Source organism: Myotis yumanensis, unplaced genomic scaffold (assembly GCF_028538775.1).
Source record: "Myotis yumanensis isolate MYYU_CA2020_CCGP unplaced genomic scaffold, mMyoYum1.0.hap1 SCAF_5, whole genome shotgun sequence".
Taxonomy (NCBI): domain Eukaryota; kingdom Metazoa; phylum Chordata; class Mammalia; order Chiroptera; family Vespertilionidae; genus Myotis; species Myotis yumanensis.
In genome coordinates, this window is record NW_027223756.1 from 49,320,821 (window position 1) to 49,335,249 (window position 14,429).

General features: G+C 40.5%; 1 protein-coding gene and 1 long non-coding RNA gene across 2 annotated transcripts in view; one reads left to right on the forward strand and one right to left on the reverse strand.

Annotated features, from left to right (window-relative positions):
- Window positions 1-318: 318 nt before the first annotated feature.
- Window positions 319-14,429, reverse strand: part of LOC139010589 (uncharacterized) — a 107,486-nt gene continuing 93,375 nt past the window's right edge. The window contains exon 3 of the long non-coding RNA XR_011471543.1: window positions 319-867. This is a non-coding gene — a long non-coding RNA (uncharacterized lncRNA). The remainder of the gene's footprint in view (window positions 868-14,429) is intronic.
- LOC139011719 (heterogeneous nuclear ribonucleoprotein K-like) lies at window positions 2,206-3,794 on the forward strand. The gene is given in 2 exon segments (XM_070417212.1): window positions 2,206-2,651; window positions 2,654-3,794. Coding segments are annotated over 2 exon segments (1,353 nt in total). The 5' UTR covers window positions 2,206-2,227; the 3' UTR covers window positions 3,583-3,794.

Below are 14,429 nucleotides of genomic sequence, written 5' to 3' on the forward strand. Positions count from 1 at the left end.
ATGCCCCTGAGAAAGGTGGAGGTGAGTGTGTCAACACAGCACACTAGTCCTCTTCCATTGCCATGACTACTGCAACCCCAATGATATAATAGCTCACAAGACCAGATCTCACACATATCACCGCCTGACTCACCCCAAATTGCTAATGTAGGAAACAACTTCCCAGCTGATAAGTTTGCTCTTGTAACTATAAACTTGGGAACAAGAAGAGAAATTGCATTAATTTTTAAAAAATTCTTTATTGATTAAGGTATTATATATGTGTCCTTATCCCCCATTACCTCCACCCCCCCTTTATGCCCCCACCCCCCTGTTGTCTGTGTAAATTGCATTAATTTAAAATGAATATTTGCTTTGGATACCAAGCCAAGCACTGTGATATTTCAGATTTTCCAAGTGCTCTGTCAATCACAGAGAGACATGTGGAATTTGAAGTACTTTCTACTGAGGAGCAGATTGTAATCTAAAAGGCTCATTCCCTTCCCCATTTCTGTTTCCTCCATCAGAGCTCAGCTAGCAGCATAGAGCTCTGAAATGATGCATGTCTAGTCAGTGTGCAGACAGAACTTATATTTACCAAAAGAAGAGAATACCCTGCAGTAAGTGGAAGTCTCATGAACAATATGGCAGAGAGAGCAAAAGTGCACCATGAAGTAAGCCTGGGGCAGCATGGGATACAACTGAGAGGCAGCCTAATTGCCAACAGCCAGTCCTTGAGGTCAGTACCCCTTTATGGCCCAGGCCTTTTCTTCGTTTCCACAGCATCTCACATAAAGCTCTGCACCCCAGTTCTTCCTGGTCCCTCTGTGAGCACTGCCGCCAGCTGCCGCCTTCGTAGCCAGCTCCTGCTCTGTCACCAGATTGCATCTGCAAGAGAAGGGACATCCTCCTCTCAGGTCCCTGCCAAGCTCTCAGAAGCTTTTGGTCCGGGTGCTGCCACAGAAGGATCAGGGAAGAGACAGTGCATTTAATCAGTTCTGATTTTTATCCTCTAAGTAAACATAAGTGTATGGTAATGCGTAATGATTTATCCTAACACATCTTCATCTGAACTCCAGAACGTTTTCTAAGTAATGCTCCATCAATCCTCCAAGCAGCTTTTAACATGGATAGGAAAATGAACATCTTTTCTATGACTCATAAACAATATGGATGCACTTAATAAACCTAATTTTATGGAGATTGTGATGATGGTTCCTCAGCCTCAGTCCCAGAAGTGGGTTCTCGCTGGGGCAAACATTTGCTGAGTCAAAACTTGTACGTAGCTGCAGCAATGCCAATGGATCTGCTTTATACTTGGATCTGCTTTAAACATTAGCTGGGTATTGACTAATGTATGGCTCCATAGAAATGTCCTTCCTACCCTTGCCAGTTTAACTCAGTGGGTAGAGCATCAGCCTGTGGACAGAAGGGTCCGGTTTGATTCCAGTCAAGGGCGCATTCCTTGTGGCAGGTTCCATCCCTAGCCCTGGTCCAGGAGTGTGTGTGATGCAACCAATCGATGTTTCTGTCTCTCCTCCTACCTTCCACTCTCTCGAAAAATCAATGGAAAAATATCCTCAAGTGAGGATTGACAAAAAAAACAAAAAAAACAAAAAAAGAGAAAAGAAAAAAATTTCCTTAAATTTTAAAAGTCTTATTTTTAAAGGACAAAACCATTACATAAAATTATAAATTTAAAATATGGAAGTCACTCTTATCATCACCCCTTTCTGACTCTCTGGTAGTAATAACTTAATTTGTGTAAATAGGATAAAATGTAAAGGGCTATATATCACTGTGTATCTCATTTTTGTCACTTAGTAATACATGTTGTGGTGTTATAAACTATATAAATCTAAGTCATGCTTTTTAATTGCTGCATGCTTTTTTTTCTAGCCTAAAAGGTTTGATTATCCTATTGATTATCCTTTATGTATTTTCCAAGTATTTTTCATACTGCAAACATTGCTATGATAAATATTTTTGTGAGCAGAACTGCTATAGTGAATATTCTTGTGACATCGTTTACCACAAGAAAATAAATGTTATAATTTTTCTTGGAGAAGGTATGGGTGTCTTCAATATAAATTTCTAAAGGAAGAATTGCTTTCGGGAGAGCGCGGGAGGCGGGGGAGAGCGGCGGGCCCCTGTGCTCGTTTTCTGTGTAGCTGTGACCGGTTGAGGCAGCGCAGCGGCATAGGGACAAGGACATCGCGCGATTGGTGAGTCCATATAATCCAAGAAAATGGAAACTGAACAGCCAGAGGAAACCTTCCCCAACACGGAAACCAACGGTGAATTTGGTAAATGCCCTGCAGAAGATATGGAAGAGGAACAAGCTTTTCAAAGATCCAGGAACACTGATGAGATGGTTGAATTACCCATTCTGCTTCGGAGCAAGAATGCTGGGGCAGTGACTGGAAAAGGAGGCAAGAATATTAAGGCTCTGTGTACAGACTACAATGCCAGTGGTTCAGTCCCAGACAGCAGTGGCCCCGAGCGCATATTGAGTATCAGTGCTGATATTGAAACGATTGGAGAAATTCTGAAGAAAATCATCCCTACCTTGGAAGAGGGCCTGCAGTTGCCATCACCCACTGCAACCAGCCAGCTCCCGCTCGAATCTGATGCCGTGGAATGCTTAAATGACCAACACTATAAAGGAAGCGACTTTGCAAATTGAGACTGTTGATTCATCAGAGGCTGGCAGGAGGGATCATTGGGGTCAAAGGTGCTAAAATCAAAGAACTTCGAGAGGACACTCAGACAACAATCAAGCTTTTCCAGGAATGCTGTCCTCATTCCACTGACAGAGTCGTTCCTATTGGAGGAAAACCTGATGGGGTTGTAGAGTGCATAAAGATCATCCTTGATCTTATATCAGAGTCGCCCATCAAAGGACGTGCACAGCCTTATGATCCCAACTTTTATGATGAAACTTATGATTATGGTGGCCCTACAATGATGTTTGATGACCGCCGTGGCCGCCCTGTGGGATTTCCCATGCGGGGAAGAGGTGGTTTTGACAGAATGCCTCCATCTAGAAGAGATTGTGATGAGCCCTCGCGAGGACCTCCTCCCCCTCCTCCTGGACGAGGTGGCCGGGGTGGTAGCAGAGCTCGCAGTCCTCTTCCTCCACCCCCAACACCTAGAGGAGGGGATCTAATGGCCTATGACAGGAGAGGAAGACCCGGAGATGGTTATGATGGCATGGTTGGTTTCAGTGCCGATGAAACTTGGGACTCTGCAATAGATATGTGGAGCCCTTCAGAATGTCAGATGGCTTATGAACCACAGGGTGGCTCTGGATATGATTATTCCTATGCAGGGGGTCGTGGCCCATATGGTGATCTTGGTGGACCTATTATTACAACACAAGTAACTATTCCCAAAGATTTGGCTGGATCTATAATTGGCAAAGGTGGTCAGAGGCTTAAACAAATTCGTGTTGAGTCAGGAGCTTCGATCAAAATTGATGAGCCTTTAGAAGGGTCCGAAGACCGGATCATTACCATTACAGGAACCCAGGACCAGATACAGAATGCACAGTATTTGCTGCAGAACAGTGTGAGGCAGTATGCAGATGTTGAAGGATTCTAATGCAAGATATTTTTTCTTTTTTATAGTGTGAAGCAGTATTCTGGAAAGTTTTTCTAAGACTAGTGAAGAACTGAAGGAGTCCTGCATCTTTTTTTTTTTATCTGCTTCTGTTTAAAAAGCCAACATTCCTCTGCTTCATAGGTGTTCTGCATTTAAGGTGTAGTGAAATCTTTGCTGTTCACCAGATGTAATGTTTTAGTTCCTTACAAACAGGGTGGCGGGGCGGGGGGGAGGGGGGGAGGGTGTGCAAAAACTAACATCGAAATTTTGAAACAGCAGCAGAGTGAGTGAATTTTAATTTTTGTTCATTGTTGGTGGTTAGAAAATTCCCCCTATGTAATTATTGTGAACACTTTGCTTTGTGGTCACTGTAACATTTGTGGGGGGTGGGACAGGGAAGAAAAGTAATAATAGGCTATATGTCCCTGGCATCTATTCAGAGCAGTGTGCAGAATGTAATGCTCTTTTGTAAGAAACGTTTTATGATTTTAAAAATAAATTTAGTAAACCTGTTTTTAGGGGTCATTTTTTTTTTTAAAGATGGTCATTTTTCAAATGGCTGAATTCCTCAACCTACCCCCAACTAAACACTAAGTTTGATTTTCAGCTCCTCTGTTGGACTTGGACTTAGGCAAAAAAATAATCTTTGCAAATTCAGTTCTGGTGACTTCTGGATGGTTTGAATGTCCATTGCTTGGGAAGAAATTCCATCATACACCACTCATGCTTATAATAAGCTGGAGGTTTTGTTTTTGTAAATGCTTGCCCCTACTTTGCAACAGCTTCCTATGTTAGTAATTGTGAAGAACCAAGGTGGGGAGCAGTACTAAAAATTAAGTAATGGTATAAATGCATACCACAAGCCTGATAGCAAGTTTTATTAATTCGGAGTAATATTTGGTTATGGAAGTGACTGATGCTAAATAAATTCTGGTTATTTTTCATTAGATAATTTCTTATCAACAAATTTAAACTGTCAGCCTGCTTAGTGTCTATTAGTTAAACTTTGTAAAATATATATACTTGTTTTTCCATTGTATGCAAAATGAAAGAAAAAGATGTACCATTTCTTTGTTATATGTTGGATTGTGTAGGAAATGTTTGTGAACAAGTAAAAAAAAAAAAAGGGAATAAAGTTCCTGTGGATGTTTTGTGTAGTATCTTGACGTTTGTATTAATAATAGTTAAGTTCACTCCCGAAAAAAATTCCCATAATGCTAAAAAATAAAAAAGAATTGCTTTCAAAGGGTAATTCCATGCATTAGTTAGTTTTGTATAGCAATTTAAGACCATCATTCATTATTATTCACCAGATGACACCCTGGCTTAATGGTAGATGACACCCTAGGCAGTCCTGTTGGTCTTGGTGGCCTTGGTGGGGCTCTCCCACATGTCTGAGAATTAGCTAATTCTTGGCTGGTCTACATAACCTCAGCACTTCTCCTAGAGTATTCTCCTGGGTGTGTTCTCATGGCAAGACAGAGCTCAATGAGAGGAAGCGGAAACATGCAAGCATTTCTTCATGTCTCTTGTGTCAAGTTTGCTACTATCCCATTGGCCAAAGCAAGCTATCTGGCCAAGTCCAGATGCGTGGGAGCATTAGCAGAGCTGGGAAAAATTAGGATCATTTGTGCAAGCAATTTCCACACATATTTAGATTGCCAAATTGCCTTCCTACAGGACTTAACTATTTTTTTTTATGCCACTATAAACGGTTTATAAGAGGATTTTGGCAACAAAATTCAGTCTCCCACTGTGAAAGATTAGCAGCACGGCACCACTTACTTCCATGACCCTTGTCTCTTTCTTTTGACTTCTGCTCTTATCTTCTAGGACTACGGACTAAGTAAGTTTATTATGTTCATTGCTTTTCCTTTTGTATCGTTTTTCTTAAAGAGTTATAACATTTACATTCTTTTTTATAACTTTAATTTTTAACTTTAATTAAAGCAACTTTAATAGTCCTCTTTTTGCCTTGGCCAGAATTAAAAAGGAATTAATGTTTACTTCATTCATCTTTTCATAAAGCAGCCTCCCCATTCCTAAGCATGCATGTTTTGAACTACATTTTAGTTGGATAAAATTTTGTTATTAAGTTTGCAAAACATGGTCATGGGTGCTGTGTTTTCTGAGATCAGATAGGATCTATCCATCCTGTTGTCTTGTTGCTTTTATACATGAATGAGCTGAGAATAAATTATTGGGTCACATGTTTCCTCTTATTTATCTAATATGTTTTAGAATTGAATGATCCTATAGAGAGCTTTGTAAATGATGATTTCCCCCTCATTTATCCAACATTTATATTTATGGAGCTTCTACCATGTGACCGCACTATGCCAGATACTAAGAGTATAGAAAGAAGCAACATCTAGGCAAATACCTCTGCTCCCCTGGAGCTTAAATTCTAGTGGGAGGACATCGACAATAAACAAAGTGAATAAGTAATAATTATCTACATAGTACAGATAAATAAGTAAGTATCAGTAAACCAGAAAAGGGGGTATATGGAGTACCAGAGGGAGGGTTATCTTTAAAAGGGGGTAGCCAGGAAATGAGTCCATGAGAAGGCAACATTTGAAGGAGATGAGTAAATAAGACTTACACATACTTGCGTCAAGAACATTCTAAGCAAGGTAAGCCACAAGTGCAAAGGTCCTGAGGTGAGTTGTGTCTGGTGTATTTGAGGGAGAGCAAAGAGGCCTGTTTAACTGGAGGTGAAGAATAGAGGACTGAGGTCAGAACACTGGGGTTAAGATCAGGTTGGGCCTTGTAGGTTATTTCAGGAGTTTGGCCTGTATCAGAATGGGATGTACAGAGAGCAGCTGGGTTTGAACAGAGAAGAGACAAGGTCTGACTTATTTTTATTAGGATCATTTATTTATTTATTTTTAGTTGTCTGTGGTCTTCACCCTTTTGTTGTACCCCTTCCTTTGACATTTTTATTCTATTATTTGATCTCCTCTCTGACATCTTATTCCATAGATAATTTTCTTAATTTTTTGTCATAGTGCAGAGTCTAAACTCTCTAATTTCTTGGAGTGTGTATCATTCTAGTGTTTGTTGTTTTAACAGTCTGCATTCTTTTACCCCCCATTTTTCCCTTCTCTGGCGTTTTTTGCATTATTGATGAGCCTTTTATTTTCAGGCTTTTCATTTTTGAAAGGGGACAGTGGTGTCTGGGCCTTCTCACTGCTCAAATAGCCTGTGTATATTCTATTTTGCACCTTTCTGTATTTTCATCAAGCTCTGATCTGGCAACAGATTAGGCAAGAATTGTTAGAGGACATTGCAAGTTTGTAAAACACTGAGATGAAACGATGAAATAAAAAGCCTTCAGGCAGCATTAGAAAAGCTTTTGTTAATGTTTAGCTGGCCTCTGATCTAGTCCGGAGTACATGTGAGACGCGCAGTAGGTAGTTAATTCAATGATAAAATGGCTCTGAGTCTTACACTGGAGAAGGTCGTTAAGAATGAATGGTCGTTAGGAGGTAAAATTAAAAGAAGAATGAAAATAATTCAAATGAAAAATGGGGTCTGTGCTTTAGTTGAATTCATATGGAAATTCTTGTACATAGCCTTAAAAATGCTGTGACATTTTCAAATGCTCAAGACTCCTGATTACTTTTATGGACATGAATGGCTGCAACGTTTGTCACCCTATTGATCATCAGGATTCATTTGGTTGATTTCGCTGGATAGTCTCTTTTCCCCCTCATTGATCTAAATATCTTCTGGAAGCTGGATTCACAGATGAAAAATGTGTCTTTATCAGACAGGAAGGGTCCCTCTCAGGATTATTCAGTGCCCCTGAGGACTCTAAAGGTACAGGTATGGAGACCGCAGAAACATAGTGACTGGGAAAATTTGGGGCTTGGATTGGTCCAGTCTGCATCAGCTTCTTACATTGTTTTATTTCCCCACTCTTCCCCGCTTTTCTAAAATTGTCAGTTTCCTGGATGACCCAGAGACCACCTCAGTATTTCCTAGTTCTCATTAAATGTTTCAAACAAACGCTTGGCTATCAATCTACACTAATGCTGAGTTGCAATCCAAGGAAAACCTGGGTTCTCCTGGTTTATAATGTTATTGTTGACAGGACTGTGAATATGTAAGTTCAAGACAGATGCGACCCTTTTCCTAGTATCTATAAGTGCTCGTTATGGGGAAGGGAAGACATTTGCTTGGAAGTGGAAAGGGAAACCTGTATGTTGCTGAATTAAGCTGGAGAATCAGTGGTAATTATAATCCTGTTTGTTTTTTGTCTTCTGAAATGTCAAAATGTATTAACATTTTAGCTAATGTGCTATAAAATACATTTAGATAATGTATTTTACTTTGTCTAAAATATAAAAAAGGGCTGGAGGAAACTTGTGGTGAAATGAATGGCTGGGATGTGAGTGAGAGAATTGTTCTGAGGTTGTAGGCTGGGCGCTGGGAGGGTGCAGAGAGCTAACATTTACCTAGCACTTCTCTAGTGCAGGCTCCGTGCAGGTGCTTTAAGTAGAGTATAGTATTTAATACATAGAATGACTCTGCTAAGTTTTTTTTTTAATTTAACATTTTAGAAGGTAGAACCAAATGAAATGGCCATTTTTGTGGGTAAAAAAAAAATGACTGTATCTTGGCAATTTCAAATGGTTCAACCTAATATTTTCTTTTTATGGAGTGAAAAAGCTGGTAGGTAGAGATATGAAGTAATTTTCCCAAATCATGCAGTTTCAAACTCAGGTTTTATGACTCTCAAATCCATTCTTATTTTACTGTACTGGGCTCCCTTCCAAAGAGGCTGTGTCGTTACTTCTCTGTTAATGGTAGAGAAACCATTTAATACATCTGCATCATGGTTTCCATACCCCAGTTATCTATTAATACCACCTACCTACTTGGTAGAACTGTAATTAGGATCAGATGCACCTCTATGTAAAACTATTTGGGGAATATGTCCTAGAAACTAATTACCATATTCCTGTTTTTTAGTCCAGGAATTTGGTCAAAAGATATAACATCAACCAAAATGAAAGACATATAACTTTCTTTGATATAAACTATATCTTTATAGTCAGCCCCTAAAATCTCTTGAATTTCTTATAATAGAAACAATTACCTTTTTCTGTAGAAAACTAATTTTCATGACTTAGGAATATTTAGCAGCTGAAAAGATTAAAACCATGTAAACATTATTGACTGACTTCTTAGGGGTAGTTTAATGCATTTGCTCAAAGGAAAGAGAGAAACTTTACTGGTGTGTTTGGGAAATTCACTAACCTTAGGCATCCACGGCCCCTAGTACAGCTTTTCTTACAAATTATAAATACTCAATAAATATTAAATGAATAGCAAAGTATGGAAAATAAAGGAGAGAGAAAATAAAAAACCTTTTACTATACATTCTGCAGAATTAATAATATCAGAATAGACTTCTGAGTTTTTGATGATTAGCTGAAGAGCATAATAAAAGTTAACTATTAGAGTTAATATGGTAATTTGTTTGACTTGAATGTATGTGTGTAGGGTCCAAATGTATATTTCTTCACTTGAGTGTTCCTCGAGCACAAATGTGCCATGAACTGTATTAAATGGTAGTGAAACAGTGACAACAAAACAGACACATTCTCATCCTTATCCAACTCATTGTCCTCTGGTACTCGAGTCTCTGCATGGTGAATTGATTTCATGGCAATTTGAGGAGGGTCTTTGAGCGCAGCTGAAAGGGGATGAAAGGACAGTTGTCATTGGGTTATAGTTCAGGACCATATACAGGAACAGGAAGTGGTTTGGATGCTTTGGGAACATGCAGTCAGTACTTAGCTGATGAAAATTATGATGGTTATATGCCCAGCTCCTTTTGCCTGGGGGTGAGGATGTCAGACGATAGAAGGGAGGTGCTTGCAGCACAGTGGATCTGGATTAGGGATGTGAAATATTGGCTTTAGATATGGATCACCAACCATGAATTCTCTGTTCCCAACTCTGTCCCAATCCTGGGAGTTTCTGCATACCTACATTTCCCCAGATTTTCAGCAGAATATTCTGTAGTGAACTGAAAAGCTTACCACAAGTGGTAAGTGCTACTTGTTATTTAATCATAAGAATATTTTTGAAAGGCTTTTCGTGGTGTAAAAGACTTGGTGTACTCATAAAGTCTTGGGACTACAAGTCTGAGTACTTTTCCCAATTTGTGACAGGTACCTAAGAACACATGGAGGTGATGAGTTAGTGGAATGGGCCGGAGATGACGTTATGTTCTGCCATTAGAATCAGAGCATCCATCAAGGCAAAGGCCAGCATCTGGGATGTGATCCAAGACGATCCTGAGTAATGGCAGGCGGCAAGTCAACGCTGCTCACACGCTGTCTGTGTTCTAGAAGAATTCACGTCCTGATTTTGCCACTTTATAAAGATACCCATTGAGCAAGGCATGGTATGAGATTCCCCATTTGAGTGACACCTGAAGATCTGGTTTTAGGGTTGCAATGATCAGTAACAGCAGTGATGTGTTAGTGTGGGTGTGACACATGTGCCTTCACACAAAAACAGAGAGGAGCATAAAGTTGCATTGTTTAAGTTAAAATTTCAAATACTGTAACTATTAATACTTTATCTTAGCTATTTCTTCATGAGGTTTCACATCCTTGAAAATGGTATTTTTTTGGTGTGTGTGTGTGAATTTTTGTGAGTTTATTTGAGTCAAACAGTCGACAATTGCTGGGAAGCAGTATCTCAATGGATTGGGTTAATGCTCCAAAGAATGGTGGTTTCTCATCTATTTTTTATACATTGCAATCAAAGGAGGGAACGTAGGTGTGTTACATGAAATCCATTGATGATAGATTAGGGAAGTGGGAGAAAGCAAAGCCCAGAAACCTCTGGGATTGGATAAAAAGTAAAATGATAGACACATACTTAGGTGGGTGCAGGAACAATGAACATGGTAATGAAGGAATTTGTGGTATCTGTCCTGGCGCCCAGGCACATTAGGTTGTGCCCCAAGGGGTCCAGAAAAAAGGGAAGTTACAAGTTACCCAGACATTTCAAGGATATGTTATCATAGATGCAAAAAGACAGATAAGCTCAGTTAAGGTAAAGGTTGACCTTGTCAGTGAAGATACCAGCCTAAGAGGTGACTACCCACCACAACTGCTTTTAGTTAAAATTTAATTTCAGACCATCCTTTGTGGTTACTTTAGGTCTTTGAGTTTGCAAGACCGCCATGCAGGCCTTCCCTGAGCTTGTCAGGTTGGCATGTGGCCTCTTTCATCCACACATCCCCCTTTTGGTCATAAATCAATCCAAAGGATGCATTGATGACCAACCTTTTGGTTGGATAATGGGGTCCAGAGTGCCACGATGCTAGGAAGACTCTTTCCTAGGATGTCTCACTGTCAGCATTTGTCTTGATGAACAAGGTAGACCATTGGGGATGGCATAAAATTCTTAAAAATTTATAATTGAGGTTTATGAAATATGACTAGATTCATTTAGCCTGCTTTTTCTTCTTTTTCTTTTTGTGTTTTTGCCGACGTAGAGATTGGTACTAGGTTGGTAAATGTAGTAATTCTTCAATAGAGGCTGTCCCACAGTGGGGAGGATTTCAATGGGAAGTTGCTGTGGGCAAGCCAAGGGTAGAAGTCAGGGTGGGGATTGCATGAATTTGGGGGGCGGGGGGTTGCTGATTCATCCATGCAGAACTCTCTAAGTGATACTCCTTGTTTTTTTCACCATATGATCCTGTTCATTTTCTGTATAACAAAAGTCTGCCTACAGCAATCCAGAGCCAGAGTGGGACATTTCTGCTATGAATTTGAGCTTGTTTAGATTCCAGTTCTACTCCTCTTCTGGGGTGTGACAGACCAAGGTGACCTGGTGGAGATGGGAAGTGTATATGGCTGTAGAAAGGTTAGTTTGTTTATGGTTTCCACATTTAGTAAATAAAAATACAGAACACCAAGTTTTGTTTGAATTTCAGAGAAACAACAGATACCCTGTTTAGAATGAGTATGTCCCCAAATACTGCACTAAAAATTTTAGCTATTTATCTGCATGTCAACTTTAACTGGGTTCCTGTATTTTACCTGGCAACCCATTCTTTAGTTAGAACTTTAGTGGGAGGAGCAACCACCTAAAGTCTGCTGGAATTTTGCTATTAACATTTGTTGATGCTGGTTTTTTGCACAGTGGTATTTGGTTGACCACCTTCGGATAATGAAATGTGAAGGAAAAAGGGAATATGAACTCAGCACCCTGGGCTCAGAGTCTCATAGGAACTTTTTGTGTCTTGTCAAAGGTCACCCCGCTCAGGACCTCCTGTGTATCAGGGAAGGCAGCCGGCTACTAAGTGGCCAAGTTTGCGTTGACCTAGGAGTCTCCTGAGAGGATAAGAATTAAGATTCTCCAAAGCTTTTTATTGGAAGTTTCCACATAATGAAAGCCTGAACAACAGGTTAAAAGGGTCCCAAATGACACCTTTTTGCAAATAAAGATACTCGGAAGGGTTTTCCTAAGGTCAGGGGAGACCGAGCTGGTGGCCTAGTGCAGTGGCAGCAATGCTGCCCAGTATGTGCCACAGGCTGAAAAGCCCCTCATCCAGTTTTCCTGGCAAAGGGTGTGCTCTGGCAGTGATGCCAAACATGTGAAGAGTAATCTCATGAGGCCAAGGTGTTTGATCCTTTGTGAATGCCATGCCAGAGAGAGGTAAGCCATTTCTGATTCGAGTACTCTTGTGGCGGGGGCACTCGTTTGGGTGGGCAGTGCTAGAGCCTCACAAGAATGGACACAAATGCAGGGTTAGGAAAGCCGTGTCGCAGGTTGGTGAGCTCAGGTTAGAAGAAAGCACCATGTAGTATCTCACTCAACTCCTTCTTTCCACACTCACTCCCCACGTGGAGCCCTACTTATTCGCCTGATTCCTTTTCTCTCCAAGTGTTAATTCTTTTGGAAGCCCACCTCCCCTTGCAATTGGGTTGTTCTCTCTCTTTGTCTCTGTTGCACATTCAAACACATTGGACTCCTTTACTAATTCTTTTTATTGGAGGCTGCTTGGCCCTAGTATATCAATGAAAATTAGGGAGGGGTAAATGGGGGCTGGAGGGGAAGTGTGCGATGGTGGAGAGGTACCCCGATCTTGGCCTCACCCATATATGTTTAAGGTGACTAGTGCCTGGCACATAGACATAGTCAATAAATATTAGTTTCCTTTCACCTCTTTATTAGCAACTGCCCTGGAACCGGCCAGCTAGGTTTATACCCAGAAAGAGAGGCGAGGTGAGGAAGGAAGGTAATAGAGATTTTTCTTTTCTTTGCTTCCAAGGGGTTTGTTGGTGGAAGGGTAAGTGTCATATTAGAGTGTGAACTGCTTCCTACTTGGAGACTGTCAGACTTTAAAAATTCTGAGGACCTTGCTTTTTCACTTCAATTAGATAAGAAATTTGAAGTAAATCCATGATCTGTAATCCTGGGTGCACAGTAAGATGACCTGCAAGAATCTAGAAAATACAGCTCACACCAGGATGACCATATAATTTGCCATCTAAACTAGGATCATGAAAGCATAAAATGGGACTAATCTATGATAATAAAAGTGTAATATGCTAATTAGGCCAGACATCCCTCCGGATGGACGATGAGTGCAGGTTTGAAGCACGCAGGATCCAGGCAGCTGCCACGGCTGCGAAGGCCTACTCTTGCACGAATTTCGTGCATCAGGCCTCTAGTTGTTCCATAAAAGGTGTCAAATGGGACCTTTCCTAGGGAATTAGCAATGTGTTTTCTCTCCACACATTTCTGGGCATTCTGACTTAATTGGTCTGGGGTTGGGGGGTCTGGGGGCGATGCAGAGGCTCACAGTGATTCTCATGAGCAGCTTGCTTGCTAATCACTGGAATCTTCCTGAAGTCCTTTGCACTGTCTCATGTCTTTTATGCCTTGGAGCCAGTAGTTAACTGTGAGTATCTAAATTCTGAGTATTTGTGTTTTGTCCAAAGTAGGCATAATTCATTCCTCTTTCTGAGCCCTCTGGCTACCCTTTCTCTACAAACTAGAAGGGGGCAGGAGTAAGAGTAAAATTCTTGAGGCTGGTTTTGCTTATTTTTCCCTTAAGAGAAACTTAATTCTAAAACAGCCTTTGGTATGTGGAATCTAATGAACAAAATAAACTGATGATCTAAAATAGACCCAGAGTCATAGAAGCATGAACAGACTATTGAACTTCAGAGGGAAGACAGGGGAGGATGGGTGAGGAGAGGTCAACCAATGAACTTGTATGCATATATGCATAACCCGTGGACACAGACGATGGGGTGGTGAGGACCTGGGGGCAGTGGGGTGGGGGCGGGGGGGATGGGAGTGGGCTGGAAGAGGTTAATGAAGGAAAAAGAGAGGACCTATGTAATACTTTCAACAAAAAAGATTTAATAAATAAATAAATAAATAAATAAATCAGCCTCTTTGAAACCATGATCTACCACTGAGAAGAGTAGATTAAAAATTTATTGTGCCCTCTGGGAAGAACAGGTTTACTCATTCCTGAATTTAGGTCATATTAGTGAACTAAGATTAATGGCACATCTAATTAAGATGAGTGCTAGGAATTTAGTGTGAAGCATTGCTTTGACAATTACTGACCACAGCATCTTAGCTTCTCCAGCTTGCCCAGGGAAGGTACTCAACAGTCAGCTCTATCAAATGAGCAGAAATCACATTTATTACTTAATTAGGACTCAGTCTGGAAATGCAGATAATTTATGTTACTCTTTATTGCCCTCTTATAACAAACAACTAATTAAAAAAACCCTGGAAGTGATCAGAGTATTTATACCATGACTGTAGTCTCCAAAGGGTGCTCCTGA